Below are 24507 nucleotides of genomic sequence, written 5' to 3'. Positions count from 1 at the left end.
ATTGGCTCGAAGTAAGATGCAGAGTGTTATTTTACATAGACTACAGCTATGTTTAGAATCGAATCTACTATATTGTCTTTAATCAAATTGATGTATTGGCTCGAAGTAAGATGCAGAGTGTTATTTTACATAGACTACAGCTATGTTTAGAATCGAATCTACTATATTGTCTTTAATCAAATTGATGTATTGGCTCGAAGTAAGATGCAGAGTGTTATTTTACATAGACTACAGCTATGTTTAGAATCGAATCTACTATATTGTCTTTAATCAAATTGATGTATTGGCTCGAAGTAAGATGCAGAGTGTTATTTTACATAGACTACAGCTATGTTTAGAATCGAATCTACTATATTGTCTTTAATCAAATTGATGTATTGGCTCGAAGTAAGATGCAGAGTGTTATTTTACATAGACTACAGCTATGTTTAGAATCGAATCTACTATATTGTCTTTAATCAAATTGATGTATTGGCTCGAAGTAAGATGCAGAGTGTTATTTTACATAGACTACAGCTATGTTTAGAATCGAATCTACTATATTGTCTTTAATCAAATTGATGTATTGGCTCGAAGTAAGATGCAGAGTGTTATTTTACATAGACTACAGCTATGTTTAGAATCGAATCTACTATATTGTCTTTAATCAAATTGATGTATTGGCTCGAAGTAAGATGCAGAGTGTTATTTTACATAGACTACAGCTATGTTTAGAATCGAATCTACTATATTGTCTTTAATCAAATTGATGTATTGGCTCGAAGTAAGATGCAGAGTGTTATTTTACATAGACTACAGCTATGTTTAGAATCGAATCTACTATATTGTCTTAAATCAAATTGATGTATTGGCTGCTCGAAGTAAGATGGCAGAGTGTTATTTTATCCAGACTAAAGTTATGTTTAGAATCGAATCTACTATATTGTGTTAAATAAAATTGATGTATACATTTAACATATAACATTGTAAAAGTATTGTAAAAAAGTATGTAATTCTTTTTGAGTACATATATAACTGTTATTTTAATATCAATTAAGATGGTTGATTATTGCCACTCGTCCTTTTACCCATTACTGGACTGGCTAAATTCACAATTCAGTTTAATTAAATTAAAATTAATTCAATTTTTCCACTAACAAAGAGGAACTATGTTCCAAGTTTCAGTAGGACCTTTCTGTCAATAAATATCTGTCACACAGACGGACAGACAAATGGGCTATCTTCTAATCTTTTAGTGCAAAAAAATACAGTTCTTCTATGTACCCAGAGGACTGAGTTTAAGATTTAAAAATATAAAATAATAGATTATTATATGACAACAGTTGGTTATAGGTGGATGAAGACAGAAAAAAATAAAATGTGAAAACAAGTTTTTCATATTTTAACCCTTTTGATGCCCTTCCATTTCGACCACTATTAAAACTAGCAAAATGAAGTTCGTTTTCATTTTTGGAAAACGTTTTTTCATTTAATGAAAAACTGTGTTGCATGCTTGCTTTACATCGTACAAACTGACTTCCTACGCCTTGATTATTATTTAACCAATAAATCTATACTCACGGATTTCCACAGTGAAAACACAAACTCTGTATTTGCTAATGTGGGCATTACCTCACATTTGTTGTAGAGCACCACACAACTCAATATTGTATTGACAGTGAGTGATTTATTGTGAATATCTATTACCTGAACAGTCTGATTTTTTTTCTTAGGTACTGGAAATAATCTAATTTTAAAATGTTTCAATATTGTGCTTTACAAATCAAGGCAAAAGGTTCAGTGCAGGGGTGTAACCAATGGAGAGAAATAAGGGGAATCAATCACCCTTGAAATTTTGAAATAACTAGGTCAAAAATAATAATTTAGAATCCTAGTGCTGTGTTTATGTAACTTGTACATGTGTGTCTGCGTTGTAATTTGTAAACAACACTTAGTGTATAATTGATCATTATAACAATAAGAACTAATACAAACTAGTTATTACTTAGGTATATTCACTCACCACCCCGTTAAAATTACTAACAATTATATTGGGAAAATTAAAATTCAGACGGAAACTTATTAATGACACCTTTAATACACCGTTGTCATGGTCATCAGTACATCTGCCTGTGACAAATCCAATTTCTTCCTAACATTCAAATGCCTTCATGTCAGCTTAGAGGTCCAAACTTTCCTAATGATATTTACATGTACAGGTATTGCATGCAACATTGTATAAAAATCTTAAATAACACTTTACAATAACAACATTTCTAAATCATTGCCTCAGGGAAGTTGTATGGTGCAGTTATACATTCCAAGTACTGGTGAATATTATTGTTTGGTGTGGAGATATAGCAAAGAATATGATTAATGAAAATTGTTTAACATATTAAGAAACTAAACTTGCAGAGTATATCCAAAAATTTTGTAAAATTGACTTACTAATTTCAGTGTTATAATTTATAAAATGATTTAAATTTCTGTAACTCTTTTAATAGGTTACACTGATGCCTTCAATGCATCTTTAAGTTTTTCTTTCCAATTTGCAATTATTTATTACAACATTAAAAAAAAATAAGATTCACAAAACAAGAAATACTCACTTCAGGCACAGGCAATGTGAGGAACATGCAGTTTATAAAAACGTGTACCTGAATATTTACATGCCTTAATGTATTATGGTCAGTCTTGCTCACAACTATTAGCAACTGACATATGATGTGTGTTGTTGAACGTAAAATGTTACTACCGGTCATAGACTCGGAACTTCAAAATTCCTGGAAGGAGAATAGGCAACACTGACACAGTTGCCTTTCAGAGGGGAGGCTGTTAATGGGTTAAATTATATGTGACACAAGTCATTTAAGATTTAGGAAATCTTATGAGCGAAAGATGGCACAGTACATAGTAAATCTCGATTAACAATTGTAATCCTTAAAAAAGATAAAAAAATTAAGTTTTGATATTTACATTGCAGAGTAAAAATTCTAGAGGGTTGGTTGTATACTTTTATCTTACACAATACTAAATATTTTTCAGTCAAAGTTTATTTTTTCATGAAACTTATTATAATTGCTTTTATCATGTGAAATCAAAACTTTAACCCTGAATTATGTCTATACATAAGTAATATTTACATAAAACAATTCCTAATGAATTATCAAGTAATAAATCAGGAGCTTTTTTAATTTTTTTTTAACTTGGGCAAACAAGCTGAGGAAATCTTTCATGGCATTCAGTCCTAAAATAACCTTTGCGCTGGATCTTCAAGTGACAGGATATTCAGGATGGGTGAGATTGGTGGTAGGGGCCACCTCCTGTCAAGATCCCATACAGTTGTCCTCTGTAGTAGACTAGAGCTATCGATCAACCCTTTCACTCCAATATCTCAACATTTGTGGTTAGTGAAGTGCCGCTCCTAGACACTCATGGGATTGCCCAGATGTAAGTGACACGTCGGTTTTTGCTGTACCCAGTACTTGTAAAAATTGTTGAGCACTCCTTTTTGAGGTCATCCTATTGGAATTTTAAATGTGTCAAAGTAAGTCCTGTTGATCTAAAAATATCCTATGATTTTCTCTTTTTACATCCAATGGTTCAAAAATTGGCAGCAAAGAATAATCTGTTTGATTTTGCCTTGAGTAAATTGCATTTTACTGGTGAGATTTGATACATGAAAAGGAAATTTAAAATAAAACAAAACATCACACTATTTTTTACCTCTAGACTAACGGCCCTAACTGTCGGGAAATAGTACGTGGCCTGACATACCATATATGTAATAAGAACCTTCTATAATTAAATCAAGTAGGCCCTAACCCAGTCATACAATATAACTTTGTCAATTTTGCAGCAGGAGATGGACATTTTTACATTTTTTCAATGTTTCCAGTGTATATAAACTAAATCTTGATGCAGATACTACTCTGTGTATTTCTTAATTGAACTGTTTCCTTTGCCATCTATTTTGGTGCTGACTGAACTGCCCAACAGAAATTTTTAAGACATTTGTGTAGTTTAAAAAAAAGAGATCTAAGCTCCCAATTACTCTAACCAAATCAAACTAAAAAATCATCATTGATATATCAGATGGAAAGTACTGAGAACTACTAACTTTGAAAACCTGTTCATTATAAGTACTCTAAATAATAAGTATATTTTAATTTAATTGTATTCCAAAATATTTGTGAATGTTTTCAAAATAGGATGATGATGTAAACTTGTGATCAACACTTTAATCGGCTTTGTTGAGACAACCTTTACAAAGTAAAAAATAGTCCAGTGGGTGCAATAAGCATGAAAGCAAGGGGTACTCAAGTCTGCAATCTTTAAGATGAACATGGCTTCTACAACGCTGACCCTAAAGTTGAGAGTGTGTCTATCATCATTAAAGTGATGATATATACAAATATCATAAAATAAACAAGCCAACAAAGCTAAATGAAAACGTCAAAGAAAGCAGTGAACGACGAGCAAATTATAGAAGCAACAAAAGCTTTAGGTTTCACTACTTACCCTCTTTCTGGAGATAAAGTTCCTTCATTTTGGCTCTCTGAAGTCCAAACTCCTCGCGCATCTGCTGTTTTTCCGTCTCGTGCTGCGCGGCGCGGTCCGTCAGCTGTTGCAGTTTGAGGAACACATCTGCGTAAAGCAAAGAAAAGTGCAGCTGCAGCAGCGTCGCGTGCAACCCGTCACACCTACATGCGCTCACACTCAGCCAGCAGCCCAGAAACACCTTTCATTTTGTTTTTTGTTGTACGTTTTACAACTTGATTTAATTTTTCCGGTCAAACTACTACATTCATTTCTTGCAAATTCAACAGTAAAGGTTTTATTTTGTGGTTAAGCATACCATTATATCTGGATTATTATCCTTTAATTACAAAAGAAACCTTTTATTCTGCAAGCCGTTTCCGAGCAATTTATTATAAAAATAGTTTTGTGGTTATTAACATATATGACACTGCTACACCAATAAAAAAAACATCAATATTAAAAAAAAACATGTATATTTTTTGCTAAATGAGGTTTATGAAGTATTTTATAATTAGTAAAAAACAAATTAGATCAAGGGACAACAGAAATAAAAAAATTATTATTGGTTGAATTAATACAAAAATTACACAAAAATTCAAAATTATAAAAATCTATTCAGTATACTGTAATAAGGTCTCTCTGTTTATAACCAATGTGTCCAACAAACGTTGATATCAAAAAATTACTGATAATATCACACGTTTTATACTTTGCTTACTATTAAACATAAACGGGCCATGGAGTAAAATTTTCATTCCCCAATTTTTATGTGTTAAGCCATACTTACTTTTTAATCTCAAATGGTTAATTTTTAATCCTCAATAACAAATACTTTGTAATGGAGATTTTTTTAATATATGATCTTACACTTCATGACAATACCAGTGTGTTTTGAAATAAAATAACAAACATTGATAAGAGAAACTAAATTTTAATAGGCTACGTACATATTTCAAAAAGGCATTTTTCTTAGAAGTGTCCACAACAATGAAGCACTTCCATACCACTGAATTACTTTATCCAATGCTATTACAACAGAACAGTACTGCCTGCAACATCCACCAGAAAAGTAAGTAACTATCCGCCACAAAACTAGCAAAGTTGTTGTGGATAACAGGTTTTCGAACATTTGCTATTGTTCATGTTACAAACATAAAACACTAATTTTCAAGTATTGGAATCTATCTTCTTCTTCAAGTTTCAAAAAAACAAGGACACTTGAAGAAACATCAGTTTTGATACCTGAAGAAGGGGATGGATTCCAGATAATGTTCTATCTTTTTAAACATTAAAGATAGCAAATGCCGGAAAAACCTGCTGCCCTTTCAAATTATCTATTGCCAATAATAAACTTCAATCTCTTACCAGCACAATAGGCTTTACATTTTAATCCACACACCACCACAGGCCAATCCAATAGGCTATCAGATTTGATTCCAAGTGTGTCACTGGCCGATGTGCTCGGTTCAGGCACTCAGACAAAGAAACAGTACGGGCTGATTAGATCAGCTTTGCGCATTTTTTGTGCTATGTGATTATGTATTTCCGATAAACGTAAATTTACACCTAAATATAACTAAAGAACCATTCTAAATAGTTGATTTGTGTAAAATTACAAAATTAACATCCTTAAGACTGAAAAACCAACAAAAAATATGAAGTGCGCCATGATGCAGAAGCTGTATGCTTTAGTCAGCTGATTAACATTATTTGTAAATACGTTTAAATAGAACTAAAAACTATTTTTATCTCCTCATTGTTTTCACTGTATAACTTGAAATTAGGATTGTTTGCTCTTTGGATTATTGGGATAGCAATAATAGACACACTGTAATTTCAAAATGTTAAATAAATGTTACTTTTCCAGACATAAGGTTATAAGTCATTGTTATAAACTGTGTGTTTATATATTTAAATGTAATTTTCATTACTAACAATGTTGCCCCACCGTAGTTTGGAAGTGTCAGAAACATTGTTGTGCACTAAATTGTGCACCTGATGAGACAATGAGATACCTCTTCACCTAGATAAAATTACCCTTTATTTTATAGTCTATCTGTCTCTAATGTTGAAACAATGCAAAGAGTTCGTCACCGATTTTTTTTTATCTCTTCAGACAAACTTGACTTAAATCTGTGACAGCGTCAGATTTCAGACGCTACACTGGGAGGAGGGTGAATTAGAGCTAAACTCAACATTCACATTGAATTAAACCTTCCCACCATAGTTTTGTGAAGTAGATAGTGTTGAACTCATTTCCTTTGGTTTAATATTATAGAGATACAATATACAATAAAACTAACTGACTTAAATAAGAATTAACAAATGTGATAAATAAACATCTGCAACAGTCATAGGGTAGCTCAATCACAAAGGCTGTGAGTACATATGTCAAAGCACTTCTAGCTAACAAGGATCCATTAACTCAAAGATCGCCCTCTGGACTGAATATGAAAACTTTTTTTTAATTCTTCTTTGGGTTAATACAAAATTTAAAAAATAACAGTATTTCCTTTACATATGCATTCCATTGTGTCTAATTTACAACATTAGCTAAATTGTATATGTCACATGAGGTAAATTAAAAAATAATATCACTGGCTTTGAATAGAACAGTAAACAAGAAATAAAAATAGGATGTATCAGATCTATTCGTTTCAGCATAAGAATTTAAGTTTTTGAGATTAAAAAGCGCATATAATGAGATTAAAGGTCAATCTTTGGCTTTAATCATATAGATATGGAGGAAAGCATTACTCAATGGACCTGTCAGGCTTTTATAGAAAGCAACTTCCTTATCACAATATAGTCTTTTACAACATCCATTTAATTAAAGAATGCATGTGATTGTAGTATTTCACCAGTTTGATAATAAAGACAAGTGTTTTGATATCAGCTTTTTTTTAGTAATGCTTGTAAAGCTTAAAGAAAGTTAAAACTACTTTAAAATCTGGTTATACTTGTTTGACTTATTTAAATCTGGTGTAACAGCAGTTTTAGAATAAGTTTTTATATTAGTAGATTCCCGTTAAGTACTATGAGGTAAATTCAAAGTATTACACTCATTTAAAAGCTACTCACTTTGTGGCTACACTCATTTTGCTTGGTAGGATTATTTCATACAAAAATAATTGTAATAATGAAAAAATCTGCAGATCTGCACAACTTCTGGTCTATATATTTTTAAATAACCATTTTACTTTAGGAGCAGGGTGGGGGCATATTATAGAGCTCAAACTGACCAAATTTTAATGTGGGCCTATTGGACAAATATATTGTTTAGGCTAATTTTATAGTTAATAGTTGGTTAAGCTTGAGAACGATTAATGTTTGTTTCTAATAACTTTTTCTAACAACCACATTAATTCTGACATTACAACCGACACAGGCAAAGAAAGTCTCCTGACTATATACAAACAAAATGAAAGGTGTTTCTTTTGCTAAAAAAGTATACTCTGAATTATAACCTATTCAATTTCAATATAAAAACTATATTTTTCTTTCTAATTTGAATATCAGTTTGACTGTGACTGAAAGCTTTGTGTCTCTTCTGGTACTGAAATCTGTTACAATACAGATTTTACAGTACAATACCAACCACTACCTTATTAATTACAGTAACTTTTAAAGAACAACAGTAACTGTGGCTGATTAAAATAATAAAATACAATACTCCACACTTCCTGTACATTAAATTATTAATACAATATTTGTTGGAATTATTACTAATTTTGTTCATAACAAATAAAACAAACCTTCACCGTTCTTAAGTTAACTAATAATAAAGTTAAAGGTTAACTAAATCTTCCTCTAGACTGGTTTATGTTTGTTTCACTGGTACTGTACATAAAACATTAAAACTACTATTTACAGTTGGAATAATGTGAACACTCGCGCAGTGTATCTTTTTAATTGGCACATATGCCTTATACAATTAGTACGTAGAGATAAAATACTGAAAGGAAGAAATCAGTTTGTTGACACCTGCTGCATAATAACGTGTTAAGCATTGACAATGCTTTTTTCTTATATCCATTTTAAGTAAAATTTACACAGTACCTAGAAATAGAAATTTTCACCGATTACACATTTGTTTTACCATTTGTTGTAGATTTATACTTATATTTTTCTTATAATGAAATTTTAATTAAAACTCAATTTCATCACCATAAGAATCAATATAAATCAAGTTGAGTTTTTCCTAAATGAGGCAAAAAGAGTTCAAAGCAAGGTCTTAACTGTCTATGTGACAATATATACTGTTTAAGCAAAAACACTATCAATGTAAATTTACCTCAACAAATCCATAAGCAAAATAACTTCAAATTAAGAATAAAATGTTTTAGTCTTCTTACAAACTTTTGGTTAACTATTTTATTAATAAGATAAGATGAAAATCAGATATAATAATATTCAACTAGGCTACATGGCACATTGAAAAGAAAAATCACTATCAAGAGAATATCACATTTGAAAGACATCACTTGAAAATTGAATTTATTCATATTAATTTACAGACGCAATGAATCACAACTGAGTCAGAAGTAACTTTTACAATTACTCTAGGGCAACTGAAAATTTTTCTAAAGATCCCTGATAGAGCCGGGTCCCCGCGACCTCTCTCACACTCTAAATATCTCACTTAAAACGTACAACATATAAAATATACACTTAAATTGCCTCGAAAATAATTTTTTGCTGATTGGGTAGTATTCACCCATGTATTCGAGTAAAAGAACAACAATTAATAAAGTAATTAAAACTACCTACCCTACCCCCCCCTACCACCCTACCTACCTAGTAGGTAGTATTTAGCTACATAGTAGTAGTAGTATTAGGTACTTAGTACTTAAGTAGTTAAGTTAGGTAATTTTGTGTGTTATTGTGAAATATGGTAACCAAAAATATGAAGAAAAACACGATTGTCTGTTTACAATTTAAGCTTTCTCCAAGTTTTAAGTGAGATGTTTAGTGTGTGAGAGAGATCGCCAGGACCAAGCTTCGCCAGGGATTTTCTTTAGAAAAACAAACTATAACGATTTCATCACTATAAAGAACTGCACTAAAGAACTAGGGGGAAATTTTGCTATAAATTACAGTAAATAATGAAACTACAATAAAATAAAACAAAATCATGCAATTTAAAGCTTTGAACTGTATAGACTGATTTTTTTAAATTTCAACCTATAATATTGAAATATATTTGAAGCCTACTTACAAATTAACTTCATTACCACTAACTTAAAGGTTATGAAAATTCTACAAAAAAAGTTTAGATGCTTTAACTACAATCCTACACCAAAAAGAAAGGAGAAAGAGCTACAATTGCCCTACACCAAACCAACAAGCTGTACATTATAATAAAAAATCTAACTTAATGATGAGATAAATGGATTTTTACATTTACCTAACTTATTATATATTTAATTTTTTAGGTACACTCAAGCGTCAAATCATAAAAAAATACGAGATGCTGAAAGGATGTTTTTGTGCACACTTTCCTCATCGCAAGATCCTCTGTTACAATGGTGCGGACGGTTCCGACTGAAAGCCCAGTCTCCTCACTAAGAAAGGCAATTGTTAAACGCCTGTCAGAGTCCAAAACTGTTTTCACTTTGGCCACATGAGCATCGGTTCAAGTAGTCGTTGGGCGTCCAACGCAGTTAAATAATCGCCAATATCGTCATCCCCATAAGCCCGTTTAATGAGTTCAAGGTTCTCAGACATGGATTTCCTGAGTTTAAAGTAAAACTTCACAGCGTGGCATTGCTCGAACAGTCCACTCCATGCTGGCGCAATGATACCATAAAAAATCTCATTTCACAAAAATCCACCTCCTGCCTCAACACTGCTCGCAGGCGACTGAATTAAAGTGTGCTTGAGTTGTGGTGGACCCCCTACCGAAGCCAACCGCTCGAACCCCCCTCCACCGCTCCATTGAGGAGACAGTGAACCAATCCTGATACTTATTGAACAGACCCTGTATTGCTATTATCTACGAGTTTTTTCCTATTTCAAGTTCTAATTGTTTGTTTGATCATTATGGTTCATTTGCTATTTATGAGAATGTCACTGTGTATATTACATTATTTGAATTTTTTTCAATAAAAAACCAAAATCATGAACCAAATTACGCTATAGGTACTTCATAATATATTATAGTATAGTATGGTTTTATATCTAAAGTATCTAATAATACTTAAATGAGTTAAAAGGTATCAATGTTTAAATTATTTACTAAATGCAACAAAGCAATGTAAAACTTACTTACAAATAACGCATGTTCAAAGCCGTTCTAGTAGCGGCCATTTCTCAAATACCACACAAACGATCTTATTTTGTTTGAGTTAACAATTTGTTATAATGGATCAATTAAAAATGGGTATCAATATTTAATTGTAGATAATTATAATTAGAGTGTTTTAGTCCTTGGCTGACTCTGCTATTTTAAACAACAACCCTCTAAAGAACAGAACTCCTAGTCCTATTCAGCAGCTTGACACTTGCTCTTTTTATCTCTATGACACAACAATTGAAGAAGTCATCAAAACGATCAACTCACTGCCAGCTAAAGTCTCTGCAGGTATTGACGAAATCTCACCAAAGTTGTTGAAGGCTTGTAAACATGAAATAGCCTACCCTTTAACCACTCTAATAAACATGTCCTTCCAATCTGGTAGATTTCCACATCAACTAAAACTATCTAAAGTAATCCCCATTTTTAAACAAGGTGATCAGTCTGAAGCATCAAACTATCGCCCAATCTCGCAAATTTCAACATTCTCTAAAGTTATTGAAAAGATTGTGCTTAATCGTCTCCTAAACTACATGACATACAATAATCTGCTTACTGATCAACAGCACGGTTTCACCAAAAATAAATCTACATCGACAGCTTTAATTAGTTTTATTGAATACGTAATAGATCAAATAGAAGCTAAAAATACAACAACAGCAATATTCTTAGATTTAAGCAAAGCCTTTGACACCCTTGACCATGAACAACTGCTGACCAAACTAAATACCATGGGAGTACGGGGCACTGAAGCTGAGTGGTTCAGGAGTTACCTAACCAATAGAGAACAGGTAGTTGAAATCCGGCATACTCAAAACAATAAAATTGCACACATCAGATCCAGTCCACTTCCAGTTCTAAGGGGCGTCCCCCAAGGATCAGTTCTGGGTCCTGTACTCTTTACTCTATTTACGAACGATTTACCTAAGTACTTAGATGAATTTGCTACAACTCTGATGTATGCAGATGATACCGTTCTACTTTTAGCCGATAGAACCCCAGAAAACCTGGAGATAGAGTCATTCACTGCAATGAACATGGCGGTACAGTACTGCCATATTAATAACCTGGTAGTTAATGAAGCTAAAACCCAGCAACTCATATTGGGCCCAAAAAAGGAACAAACTGTGCACCTGCCTAACGTCCAAGCAGCATCAGAGGCAAAGTACTTGGGAGTGACAATAGATGAAGATCTCAAATGGACAACGCACATTGACAACCTGTGCAGGAAATTAGGTACTGGACTGTATGTTGTTAAAAGAATAAAATCAATAAGTGATGTACCCTCTGCAAAAACAGCCTACTTTGCTTTATTTGAATCGAACCTTCGCTATGGTCTCCTGGTCTGGGGTAATTCATCTGCAGGAAATCTCCAACGTGTGCTGGTAACACAGAAAAAAGCAGTGAGAACACTTGCTGACTTACAGCCAAGAGAGAGTTGTCGACCAGCTTTTATCAACCTCTCAATTCTGACGGTTGTATCCTTGTACGTGCTGGAGGCAGTAACCTGTGTGCACGAGAGAGGTTTTCCCAGAGGATGTAACACACATCATTACAACACAAGACGAGCGACAGATTTTCATCTTCCTGGGCATCGACTTTCTCTATTTGAGGAGAAGCCCTCTTACATGGGTTTAAAACTGTGGAACCACCTGCCAGAAGACCTGAAGGGACATGGTGCGGCAAAATTCAAGAAGGAGGTGAAGCTGTGGCTGCTGCAAAATCCATTCTACTCGTTAGAAGAATACCTGAACAGAGAGAGCAAAACTAACAACCAAACTGGACATTTACCTGTAAATTCATTGTTTGTAAACTACGCAATTGTATTTATATGATCTGTAACAAATTTTGACGAGTTACAATTCTCAAAGAATTTGTAAATAAAGAATTTGTCTATTGTCTATTGTCTATTGCCTTTGATCACTTATGAATTTCTAATCAATACTTTGGTTTCCTGATTCAATTGTCATGGTAATCACTTATTATACTACAGCCATAAACTGAATCATGATGATAAATGGACTAACCCCAGACATTTTATGTAGCCATAGATATCATTCTCTTATGTGTTACTAATCAAATGGACAGAATTTGTTCTACTGATAAAATAAAATCAATAAAAGGCATATAAAAAATAAACTTTCACTCTAGCTTAACATACTAATATGCACGTTAGGATTGCTATGTAGAATTGATACACTGATAAAATTGTTTAATTAAGAAACTTCATACTTTCTTTATACTAAACAATAAAACAAAATCTTCTCATTTTGGGGATAATGTACACCAAATCATCCTTAATCCACAAGTTTTCTATTAGAATTGCCATAATGTGCACAGACTTCACTGATTGAACAAATGCACAAGTTATTCTAGACAGTTTATTAAATCCTTCTCTAATTATAAGCTTTGCCTAATAGCCTCACTTCCTATGATCAGCACTTTGATTCTGTAGGTTAGTTTTAAAACCTAATATTTAGTTTATGAATAATGAATGCATGCAACGGCTGCAGTATAAGTGGCCACCAACACAATTGAATTACAAACGGATCATGATTATCGAACTCATGACCATCTAAAAATACTTAAAATTGAGTATGAGTTAAAAATTTTACTTTGAATTAATTTGGAGCAATAATGCCAAATTGAATTAAGTTTTACGCTTATTGCTTATTACAAAACCGTATTATAGTGAAGCTATACTTTTATATGTAAAAGTATTTGTTTCAAATTATATAAAATAACTAAACTTTATATAAACTACATTTGAGCAGCGCAGTAGGGCCTACTTACAATTACTTTAGCCAATCTGAAATGGTATTTCTGCAGGTACTAATACCGTCAAAAGAACATTCATTAATTAAAAAGTTATAGTTTGACTTTAACTATAACTACATAATTTCCCATTATATTCATAATACCAAATTTAGAATGTTCAAAAAGTTTTCTTAAGTGGGGTTTATGATACGTTGTTTGTGACTTTTCTTGCAGGGAAACATTATTTGATTTCCACCTTTAATTCTAGTTTTAATCTCCTAAAGACTCAACATCTTAAAATCATTTAAAACATTCTGCAATGTTTAACCTAAGGACTGGCGACTAAATTACCTCTAATATTAACCCCCCCCCCCGGGGATTTCCTGGTATGACCTGATAACCTCCTGTACATTCAACCCCCTGATGTGTTAACCCCCCTGGTAACATTAAACCCCCCCAGGGAATTTCCTGCCATGACCTCATGTCCGAATTTTACCAGTCACCAAATCTCTTAACCCCCCCCCCCCTGGGAAGATCCTGGTATGACCAGATAACCCCCTGGAGACTTATCCCCCGGTAACGTTAACCCCCCCTGGGAATTTGTTCATATGACCAGACAATATCCTGACGAAATTAAACCCCCTCTTGTCTTAACCTCCTTAACATTAATCACCCACCCAGGGAATTTCTCTCGCCTTGACTAGATAGTCTCCTGGTGATATTAAACCCCCTGTTCGACTTAAAATACTGCCTTGAGGTCGGTTTTTATTATGTTTATACTAAACAATTCAAGATAGCTGACCCGTGCAGACTTTTCTCCCGAGCTCATTTCTGGCTAAACCATAGGTCGTAGATCAGATCTGAGGGCACAATCGAAAGACAAAATTAAATTTCCAACAAGAAAGGTCCAGTCACTTTTTGTCGTATCTCTAACGGTTTTAAAACCGCCCGAGCTCATTTCTGGCTAAACCATAGGTCGTAGATCAGATCTGAGGGCACAATCGAAAGACAAAATTAAATTTCCAACAAGAAAGGTCCAGTCACTTTTTGTCGTATCTCTAACGGTTTAACCGCAAAATGCCCTCAAAGTCAAAAGTTTTTACGAATCCGGAAAAAAATCTATGAAAAAGGTCAATTTTTAAATCCCTTGTCATTTACTTAATGTCCGGACTTAACCAGTCACCGAATTCCGCTTAATCCCCGAATTTGCAAGCGTTTACTTTGGGGGCCTGGGGGCGTAGCCCCCAGCGAGCCGAAGGCGAGTTACCTCTATTGGCAGACCACTATTCCAGGTTTTGCAAAGGTATTTTCTAAAGAATATAAGAAATACTTAAAGTTATTTTTTTATGCATTGTCATATCATTTTTTCATAAAATGTATTTTATATATGCATGTACTTTTACTATGCATACTTTCATAATTAAATTGTTTTGGTTTTTTCCCATTTTATAAAGAAGTGGTATATTTGTACTAAATCAAAATTCCAAGATATATCAATTATTCATAAATGTTTCTAGTTTCAGAAAATATATAGCTTGATGGACATATTTTATAAACTTTATTTTTATTTTATAAAACGTGCAACAGAGCATTAGTTATGAAAATTAGCATTACTCTGGTAACATACTATATTACAACAATAATAGTTTTCCCTTACATGAAACAGTATTATATCACATCAAGAATTAGTAACAACCTATAATTTATTAATAACAAGTACAAGGGCAAAATTATGTAGCATAACTCATATTCATGAATCTGGAAAACATTAATTATTTCATATAAAACTTTTATACCTTCAAAGTTAGAAGCAATGTTATAATTTTCTTCTCATTTTGAAAAAATAAAATGTTATTTATCCACTAAACACATTCTGTATTGTGAATACATAGGCTAATCACTAATTGTTATAAAAATGTACAATGATAAACCTAGTCTCGGTTGCGGCACTGAGATCTTACAGTAGGCCTAATCAGATTTAATACAGCTGTTATGGTCTACTGGTTACTATTTAACAACTCTCTTACATCACTAGATCGATCTAAATAGTTCCTATCCATTTCAAACGCACATAAGTTGCATTTTACCTAATGTATGTAAAATTCAACATATAAAATAAATAACATTTGCTATAATACAAACTTGACACTTCTAACCTAGGCCTACACAGATTTTGAAACTTGGGTTATTTTGAAACAAAACACTAATTATTTGTTTCACAACATCAGTCCTGTGAAAGAGAAATACTTTTTACAAGTTTATACCACTTGACTAAATAATAACTTCAAATAATAATACATACTTCCAACAAGAAATGTAAACAAACAAACTAACCAATATGTCAACAACAGTAAAGAAATTACAAGAATGAAAATTAAATATAATATTCTTATTCTCTCCGACTTGTATCAAAGATCGAAAAGTACTAAACTTCACATTAATCGATAAATAGATTTATTCGCTATTGAATGACTACCATTACTTTCGTCAAAAAGCATTATAGTTACTTTGGGTTGTGTACGATAAGCACACCTGGTTTTTTGTATTGATATTGGCAAACGATAATACTTAATTAAAATAACTTTCAATATAACCAACTGATACTAATTTTTAACAATGACTAGCATAACTTGTATAAACTATAAACACTTTTTTATATAATAAACGTATTTTTTATGAGTAATAAGAGTCAAAAGCTCATGAAGGACCGTGAAACGAAATTTTAAAAGTGGCATATCAGCCGACATGCTTGCAGATCTTCTCTGTGAGTAGACTACTTGTACAGAAGAGAAGTACGGTTTTCTAGAGAAGATGTTTTCGACTTCTCAAAAGTGGTTAATCATTGCTACCCAGGAGAAAAAATATAAATAATTATGCATACTATTTCATATTTCCTGTTATGAATGTTCGTTATATTATTATAATTTCATTATTATTTATGAGTTCTTTTCTATAATTACAGTTATAATTGTTTATTTGATTTATTATATATAGCATTATAACTATGAGCATTAGGCCTATATAAATTATTTTAATTGAATTATGATTTCTATTATGACTATAGATATATTGATATGATTTATAAACACGTATTCAATAAATGAATATTAAGTATCGTTATCGATGTACTAATCGGTATAAAAAAAGGGTCTGCTTATCGAACTCTACCTGTTACTTAATAAAGTGGCTTTTTTATAGCGATGTTTGACTGTCATTGCAACATAAAATGGTACACAGTTGGAAATAAATTAGATAAACAACAGCCTCGGTTAAAAATACATTTTAAGCTAATAACTGCATGTTCATTGCCATTGTTTTTGCCAGTGTCACTAGCCTACTCACTATGTTAATGAAATCAAACCGCTAGCAATGATGTCACTAGCCTACTCGGTACCTAAATGAAATAAAAACTGTTGACAATTATTAATTATAAATGTTGTATTCAATAGCCTAGTATCGGTATTTATATTTGATTCAATTGTATTGGTGGCCACTTATTATACTGCAGCCCATGCAACAATTCACCCAATGAATATAAAACCCAAATAACATGACATATTTACCATTATCATCAGCAACACTGTCCTTGGAAGGATGGGTAGATTCATTTTCTGGGCTTTCCATTGTTGATATCCTAATTCTAATCAATTTAAGTTTAATATTAGCTTTAAAAATCACACTTCTTAAATTTGTTCATTACATGTAATTAAATTAAGGAGTCTATTAATTTCATTCAAATTAGCCTATCATGCCTAGAATTTTAATAGTGAAAAAATATACAGGCTTAATGCTTCAAATATAAGGCTTCCAGCATTGCAGACAACTGTCAATAAATTGATGCCGACATTATTTAAGAAATAAGTTTACATAACCTTCTTCTTACTCAAGAATGATTCTTAATGTTTTGAAAACCATTTGTGAACACTGTAATTAACAATAAATACACTTAAATATGAATAATTAGGCTGCAGAAACTTCTTCGAATCACTAAATTTGACTACTGTACGAAACTCTCAGAAATGACACTCATTTTGTGATTTTACAACATTATCAGCTGATTCCCAGCCACCTCTTGTGAGGTAGGTCAAAAATACCCACGGACAGTGGAAACAGACAAATATGTATGTATTGTGTTAAATGAGATTTCAACAACAACGTCTGAAATATTCTATCTTGTGTTCTATAATATGTTCCATATATAGTAATTTGAATTATAGCAAGTGGATATAAATCGTCAATTTAAAAAGTTCCATTCCTAATTTTGTCATATTTTTGTAGGGGGGATAAAGTTGTGTTTATCGGTTTTCAGAAAAAATCTTCGGAACTAAAAGGAACCAGAACTATTTAAGCATTTCCTATGAAAACACTAATTTACATTACATTTTAAATAAAATAAGTGTTTGTATGTGTATTTTTGTACTGCTATGCAGATACAAAATTATGAAAAAAGTATAATTACTTTTTTCGAGTTATTGAATTTTTTAAATATCTCATTGTGATGTACGTCCTGAACTCAGACCAAAGCATGATCACCTCCAGGGTATAGAAATAGTTAAAAATCAGCAATTCAACCGTCTTAAATGCTTGGATTGATTTAACCACAATACAGGGAGCTTTGTCGTCAGTGTATTGAACTACTACTCCGTTGTGGACTGATCAGCTCAAGTCGATAACGTAAATGAGAATAAGTATTGGCCTAAGAGTCAACCCCTTGGAACTCTATACGACATGTTGGTATTCTCTGATCGGAGGTTTGTGAACTGTAAATACTGATCTCTTTCACTCAAATATAACGAAAGCCACTCATGAGACAGACAACTACCACCACAAGACTCGAACTAGAGCGGCAATTTCTCATGACGCACAGTCAAAAAAACCTTAGAGAAGTCAAAATTAAACTAAACACTTGTCCCCTCCTTTTCAACCCATCGACAATGGCATCCAAGAGGTGTGTTGCTTCCTCAACCGTTGACCTATTCTACCTGAAACAAAATAGCAGAGCCGTCTTGGAAACTTATATCTCACTAGGAAAACTTTTTCCAAAATTTTCCTTAGCACAGGAAGAACTGCCGTCGACGGAAATTGCTATCTAGGTGTGATTTTAGCTGTCTTTAGACTGAATATATTAGTTCCTTTATGGAAATAAAAATTTATCAATGTTTCCAGTGGCGTTATGTGTGCTTAAAAAGCTTTTTAGTAACCACATTGACATATCATTTATATCACAAGACTTTTTCGGCCTCAGGCCCTGTATCACATGAGCCAACTCCGACTCATAAACTCCACCAATGCTATGCATGACACATGATTTCTAAAAGTACCTGTATGATTGAGGTTTACTTTAAATTACGGATCGGGTTAAGCGACAGAAGGAGCAATCTATTGAATTCCACATCTACATGGTCTACAATCAACTTTATTTGATGGTTGATTTTTATGTGCGCGGAACTATTTTTTATGATTCTCAAAATATAAGTTTTTTTTAATTTTTTTACAGTTCTGCAGTGTTTTATCGCTATCATATGTTTTAGCAGCACTTTTAACTTTTCTATAGATGCTCTTATTATTGCGGTAACGTTTTGTAAAAATTTTTATTATCAGAGATTATATGGATTTTAATGATATAATTTGAGTTTTTCTTCTAAAGGTAAAGATTCCACGCATAATCTAGGCAATGTTTTTAATGTTGTGTTTTTGCTTTACTAAGACACGCAACGTAGAATGCCCTACACATTTCATCTGAGCACCCGAAACCACTTTAAAACCCCAATATTCACGCATCAGGCCATTATTTAGATCTTGAATATTCTGAAGCCGGAAAAACTCTTACTAATTCTGAGAAACTGCGTTCTTGTATAGTCACGCATCCTGTATCCACGACCTCCAGTGTAAAATAGTCAGAGAAAGCAAAATTCAGTTAAGAACCTGAGGTATTTGGCAAGATAGCGATGAGATATTTTTAGGAGATTGTACGTATTTGTAGAATAATATTATACGTACAATAGATAACCGTATTTTACTGCTTTCATAAGCCACCTAAATGTTGAGGTAATGATTTTTCAAATAGTACATTAAACATTACTCTTTCAATGTTTATTTCTAAACTTCAATCCTCGATGTATTACCCAAAATCTTTTGTTTCGATATACCTGTCAGTTAATAATAACCATTAAATAAGTCAATTACATTTTACCTCACCAGTTGCTAGCCTAAAGAAATTTATGGACCTGTTTTGCTTATACAAACTTTCAAGCCGTTGATTATGTGACTATACCTGGCATCCATGACATCCTAAAACCACTAATACACTTGATTGGCGACTCGCTTGGGAAATTTGTAATATGCTACCCATTAACTGTTAAAGAGAATAGACCTTGCATTCTTATGAGGGTTGTGTGTGGCAAACAGTTTGTTCGGTAAGCTAGTTCAGCTCAATGACGTGTAGACAGCGCTTCCATAAAAGATCTATATAAATATTTAAAATAGTTGCATTTCATTTTAAATTCTAGTCATTGTCATGATATGATTGTTAGTAATAACATTTAAAGTGGTGGATGGTTTTTTATTACATTCATATTTTAATGATGTTTAATAATTTTGTATCATACATTTATAAATATCCTATTTTTCATTTACCGTTACGTAAAGCGCAACCACAAGTGACAGCATATTTTAAAATTAGACGCAATGTCTTCTTATATGCCGTTAAATAATAAAAGATATTATGTTGAACTGGTGTAGTTATTACAATCAGATAATGGCAGATGAGAGTTGTCAACAAAAATTAATTTCCAATTTCTTTCAACAACTGCCTTTTGGTTTATATAATATAACCAGCCAACCACAAATATATATATATATATATAAATATATATATATATATATATATATATATATATATATATGTGTGTGTATATATATGTGTGTGTGTGTGTGTGTGTGTATATATATATTTGAAGCAATTTAGATATCACGCCAACAAAATTGCCTAGTTAAATTGTCACATTATTTTTTGACAGCTTGCCTATCCTTAGGTCTTACACCACGTGGCTTGCAATCCAAATTTCCACTAACTGGCTTTCCTTCTGGAATTCAAAGTAGTGTTTCGCCATAAAAACTAATTAACTAATCTAGTTTTGAATTTACACAAGACTCTTGCCCAGCACCATGGAAAACAACTTAAGCTGCTATATTTGGAAATGTCAAATAAGTATCAAAATGCAAACTTATGATCTTAATATAATATTATCAAGCCCACAGAAATTTATAACTGAAACTCCATTCGTTGCTTCTTAAGCTGTCAACTCTGCAAGCGAATTCTAAAAACTATTGCAATTCGGCTGATAGATACCAAAATAATAGTTTAATTTCGCATCATTTTTGAGCCGGTAATAGTTCAATTTATGATAAAAATGACCTACCTCACTCCCCATATCAATTAAAATGTTAATCCTTGTATTCAACAACAAACCTTTCCGCAAATATCTTCATGTGTTACTGAAAACATTCTCAATCATTTACGTATACTTCCTACCTTTCCAATAATGTCTACGTCTTCCTTTGAAATCCCTTCGACAACTATCCTTCAAATTCTTCCGATAACACTCCTCTGCAAACTACGAAATCTATTAATACCATAAATACCAAGAATACCATGGATGCTACCAATATTAAGCCAAATCAACAGTCTTCATCCAATTACAACTATCAACTTACGTCTGACAATAACAGCTCATATCCCTTTAACTACAGCGATGAAGAAACCTTGCGAATTGAAAATCTGTCTAACTATTCGCCAAATGTTTATGATAAATTAATATTAGAAAAAGGCCTGACGTTTTCACCTACGCCGATTTGACCATTTTAAACTTGTTACAGATGATGCTCTTAATTTTGCACGCAGTATAGGACTAAAATACTTTTTACTGTCCAAAAAACAGGAAATCAAAATATGACTGAAAATTCTTGACTGCCTATATATTCAAAACTAATCCAAGTTGGAAACCTCCAACTTGGAAACTTTACCAACTAATTATCCTGTTGAAAAATTCATAAACGTCGTCCTAGCCAATCTATCAAATTCCTCGTTTTGTAATATACTACTAAAATCACTATGTGAAAACAAAGACATAATTATTTTACCAAGCGACAAAGGTAAGTCTGTCGTTCTGATGAATCTATATATATAAAAATGAATGTTTGTATGTTTGTCCTTTATGGAATCGTGAACTATTGGACCGATCATGATGAAAATTTGTACGTATATGTATTTTTCCACGGAGAAGGTTTATAAGCTATGCCCATTCCTTTCCCGATTCAGGATTCCGCCCCACTGGTTACAGAAATACCCATAAGAAATGCATTGCAGCAAACATATGTTAACGTCTTTTCAAATTTTTAATCAGCTGTTCTTTGTAAACATATATTACACTTATAGTTTTAAAGCATAGAGTAAGCTTAAGAGAAACGACAAATTTTGTTTTAAACTGTTTTTGCAATCACTGTTAAACATAGACTTTACTATCCAGATAATACAATTCAAATTTGACGTAAAAATTCACCTTTAACTGCAATATTTATTTAATATAAACCATGCTCATGCTTGATCAGAAGAGTAATGCAGATATCATAATTACTATCTTACGTTGGCTACAAATATATAGAATGTTATAAAATCAACCTTAGTTGTTTTTTTTGACAGAAGTATGGTTCTCAAAACTCCGTGTGTACATATTCTCTCGATCGAGACAACAAAGCAAGCTCAATCGTGGCATCGGAGATATAAACTAATTTAATCTAAAATTTATTATAGTAAAAAAAAAAAATTTACTAAGTAATATAAGGACTTCGGTTCTTAAGATTTGCGTGCGAAGCCGTGGGTAACAGCTAGATAGAGGCAGGAATATGGTACATACCTTCATAATACGCCCAAGAGGCTCACGATGCAACGACTATCAATTATCTCAGCAATGTTTAGAATGTGATAGAAAAAGAATAAGTGAATATAGGTGTACTGTTTTCAACGGGAAATTGCGTGCGAAGCCGCGGGCAACTTTTGCAAAAAAATTATTGAAATGCGCAGCAAAGCGCGCCGGGCCCGCTAGTTCTTTATATTATATTGGTGAATCACCAAGGCAACTGAATGACACATCAAATAATATGAAAAATTAGATGAAGATACGTCTCCTCAACATAACGAACAAATCCAAAACTACCTTATGAACGGTCCTCAAGAGAGATTGACTCAGAAAGCTATTGAACTGCTAAGACCTAGATATCCTACAACTTCGGTGTTTTAGACTTTGCCGAAAACACAAGCCTACCTGACCACCTCCTGGCAGGCCTATCATCTCCAGCTATGGATGTCCTACGGAAAGGATATCTGCTTATGTTGACGCCATCTTGCAGCCGAGTGTAAGAACATTTCCTTCTTGTATCAAGAACACTATATAATGACTTTTTAACTAAATTAGCTCAAATTCCTTGACTGAAAATGTCTTATTATGTACTGTCGATGTAGAATCTTTGTATACAAATATGCCTACAAATGATGGTCTCAGCGCTGCTCGAAATTACCTTGATTCACGCTCAAACGACACCAAACCTAGTACTAATTTTATTCTTAAACTTATAGCCATGATTTTAACACTAAATAATTTTAAATTTCAACACCAAAATTACCTTCAAACTAAAAGAACTGCTATGGGAACACGGATGGCTCCCTCTTACGCCATCTTTTCATGGGACTATTCAAAAAGAATTTTTTAACTAGTCAAAATTACAAACCTCTATTTTGGTCCAGGTTCATAGATGATATTTTTATAATATGACAGCATGGTATCAAAACACAACGAATTTCCTTTTAATCACAATAAATTTAGTATTATAAAATTGTACATGGCCTATTTCATCAGATTCAGTAACATTCTGGGATACTGATTTATTTATTGAAAATCATAACTTGAAAACAAAAATTCATATCAAAGACAGCAACAAAAATGTAATATTTGCATTTCACCAGCTGTCATCCAAGTCACATAAAAAAATCTATCCCTAAGAGTCTATCAATAAGGGCAAAAAATCTATGTAGCAATCAATCTAACTTTCATAAATACTTTAATAGACTCTAATGTACTTTTTGAAAGGGGGTTTCCAAAACATCTTGTTGATAAACAAATCAGAGCATTTAAAAACAAGTGCTGTTAATACTAATGACCCTAAATTTATTATTCAATATTTTCCTAGCCTTCATAAAATCAACAAAGTTCTGAGGGTTTCTTTTCCTTTTTTTGGAATCTTCCTCTGAAACTAGAAATTTATTTTCTAAAATAATCCTCATAAAACCTGCAAATTTACAAAAAATTCTCTCTAGACCGAAATTAAACTATGAAGGCAATCCAAAAAGTAATAATATCAAATGTAACGAGTGCAATCCTTGTAAAAAGCCAAGATGCGACATTTGTAAGATGTTAATACATTCTAAATCTTTTGAAAGTAGTACAACTGAAAATGAATATCTCATTAAAGGTAACATTGATTGCACCACAAAACACGTCATTTACCAACCAACCTGTAAATTCTGTCCTAAAGATTAAATTGGAAAAACCATCACTCCATTAATAGTGAGAATGACCAATCATCGGTTTGATGTTTTTCGTCAAAATTATGAGAGACCATTATCTGCTCATGCGATTCAACACAATAAAAATAAATTAGAAAATTGCTTCGGCCTGAAAGGAATTTACCATTTAGAGCCAAATCCCAACCAAAATACTAATCTGATAAATTTAAGAAATGTTGAAATCGCACATCAATTAATTTTATGATCAAGGCAACCAGATTGGTTCAACCTAAGGCGATTCTCTTTTCCTTCTTCTATACATTTTTAGTTCTAAATATTCTACATACAGCTGATTGAGCCATAAATACCGTTG

At 32.5% G+C, this 24507-nt stretch overlaps 1 protein-coding gene across 1 annotated transcript in view; it reads right to left on the bottom strand.

The window, feature by feature from the left end:
• The window catches only part of LOC124368360 (rab GTPase-binding effector protein 1-like), an 84236-nt gene extending 66633 nt beyond the window's left edge, over positions 1 to 17603 (bottom strand). Inside the window, 2 exon segments of the mRNA XM_046825643.1 lie at positions 4501 to 4626; positions 17137 to 17603. Coding sequence (XP_046681599.1) covers positions 4501 to 4626; positions 17137 to 17197 — 187 coding nt within the window. The 5' untranslated portion in view covers positions 17198 to 17603.
• Positions 17604 to 24507: the final 6904 nt, after the last annotated feature.

The sequence above is a fragment of the Homalodisca vitripennis genome, chromosome 8, assembly GCF_021130785.1.
Source record: "Homalodisca vitripennis isolate AUS2020 chromosome 8, UT_GWSS_2.1, whole genome shotgun sequence".
Lineage (NCBI taxonomy): Eukaryota > Metazoa > Arthropoda > Insecta > Hemiptera > Cicadellidae > Homalodisca > Homalodisca vitripennis.
This window is presented reverse-complemented; position numbering and strand designations above follow the sequence as displayed.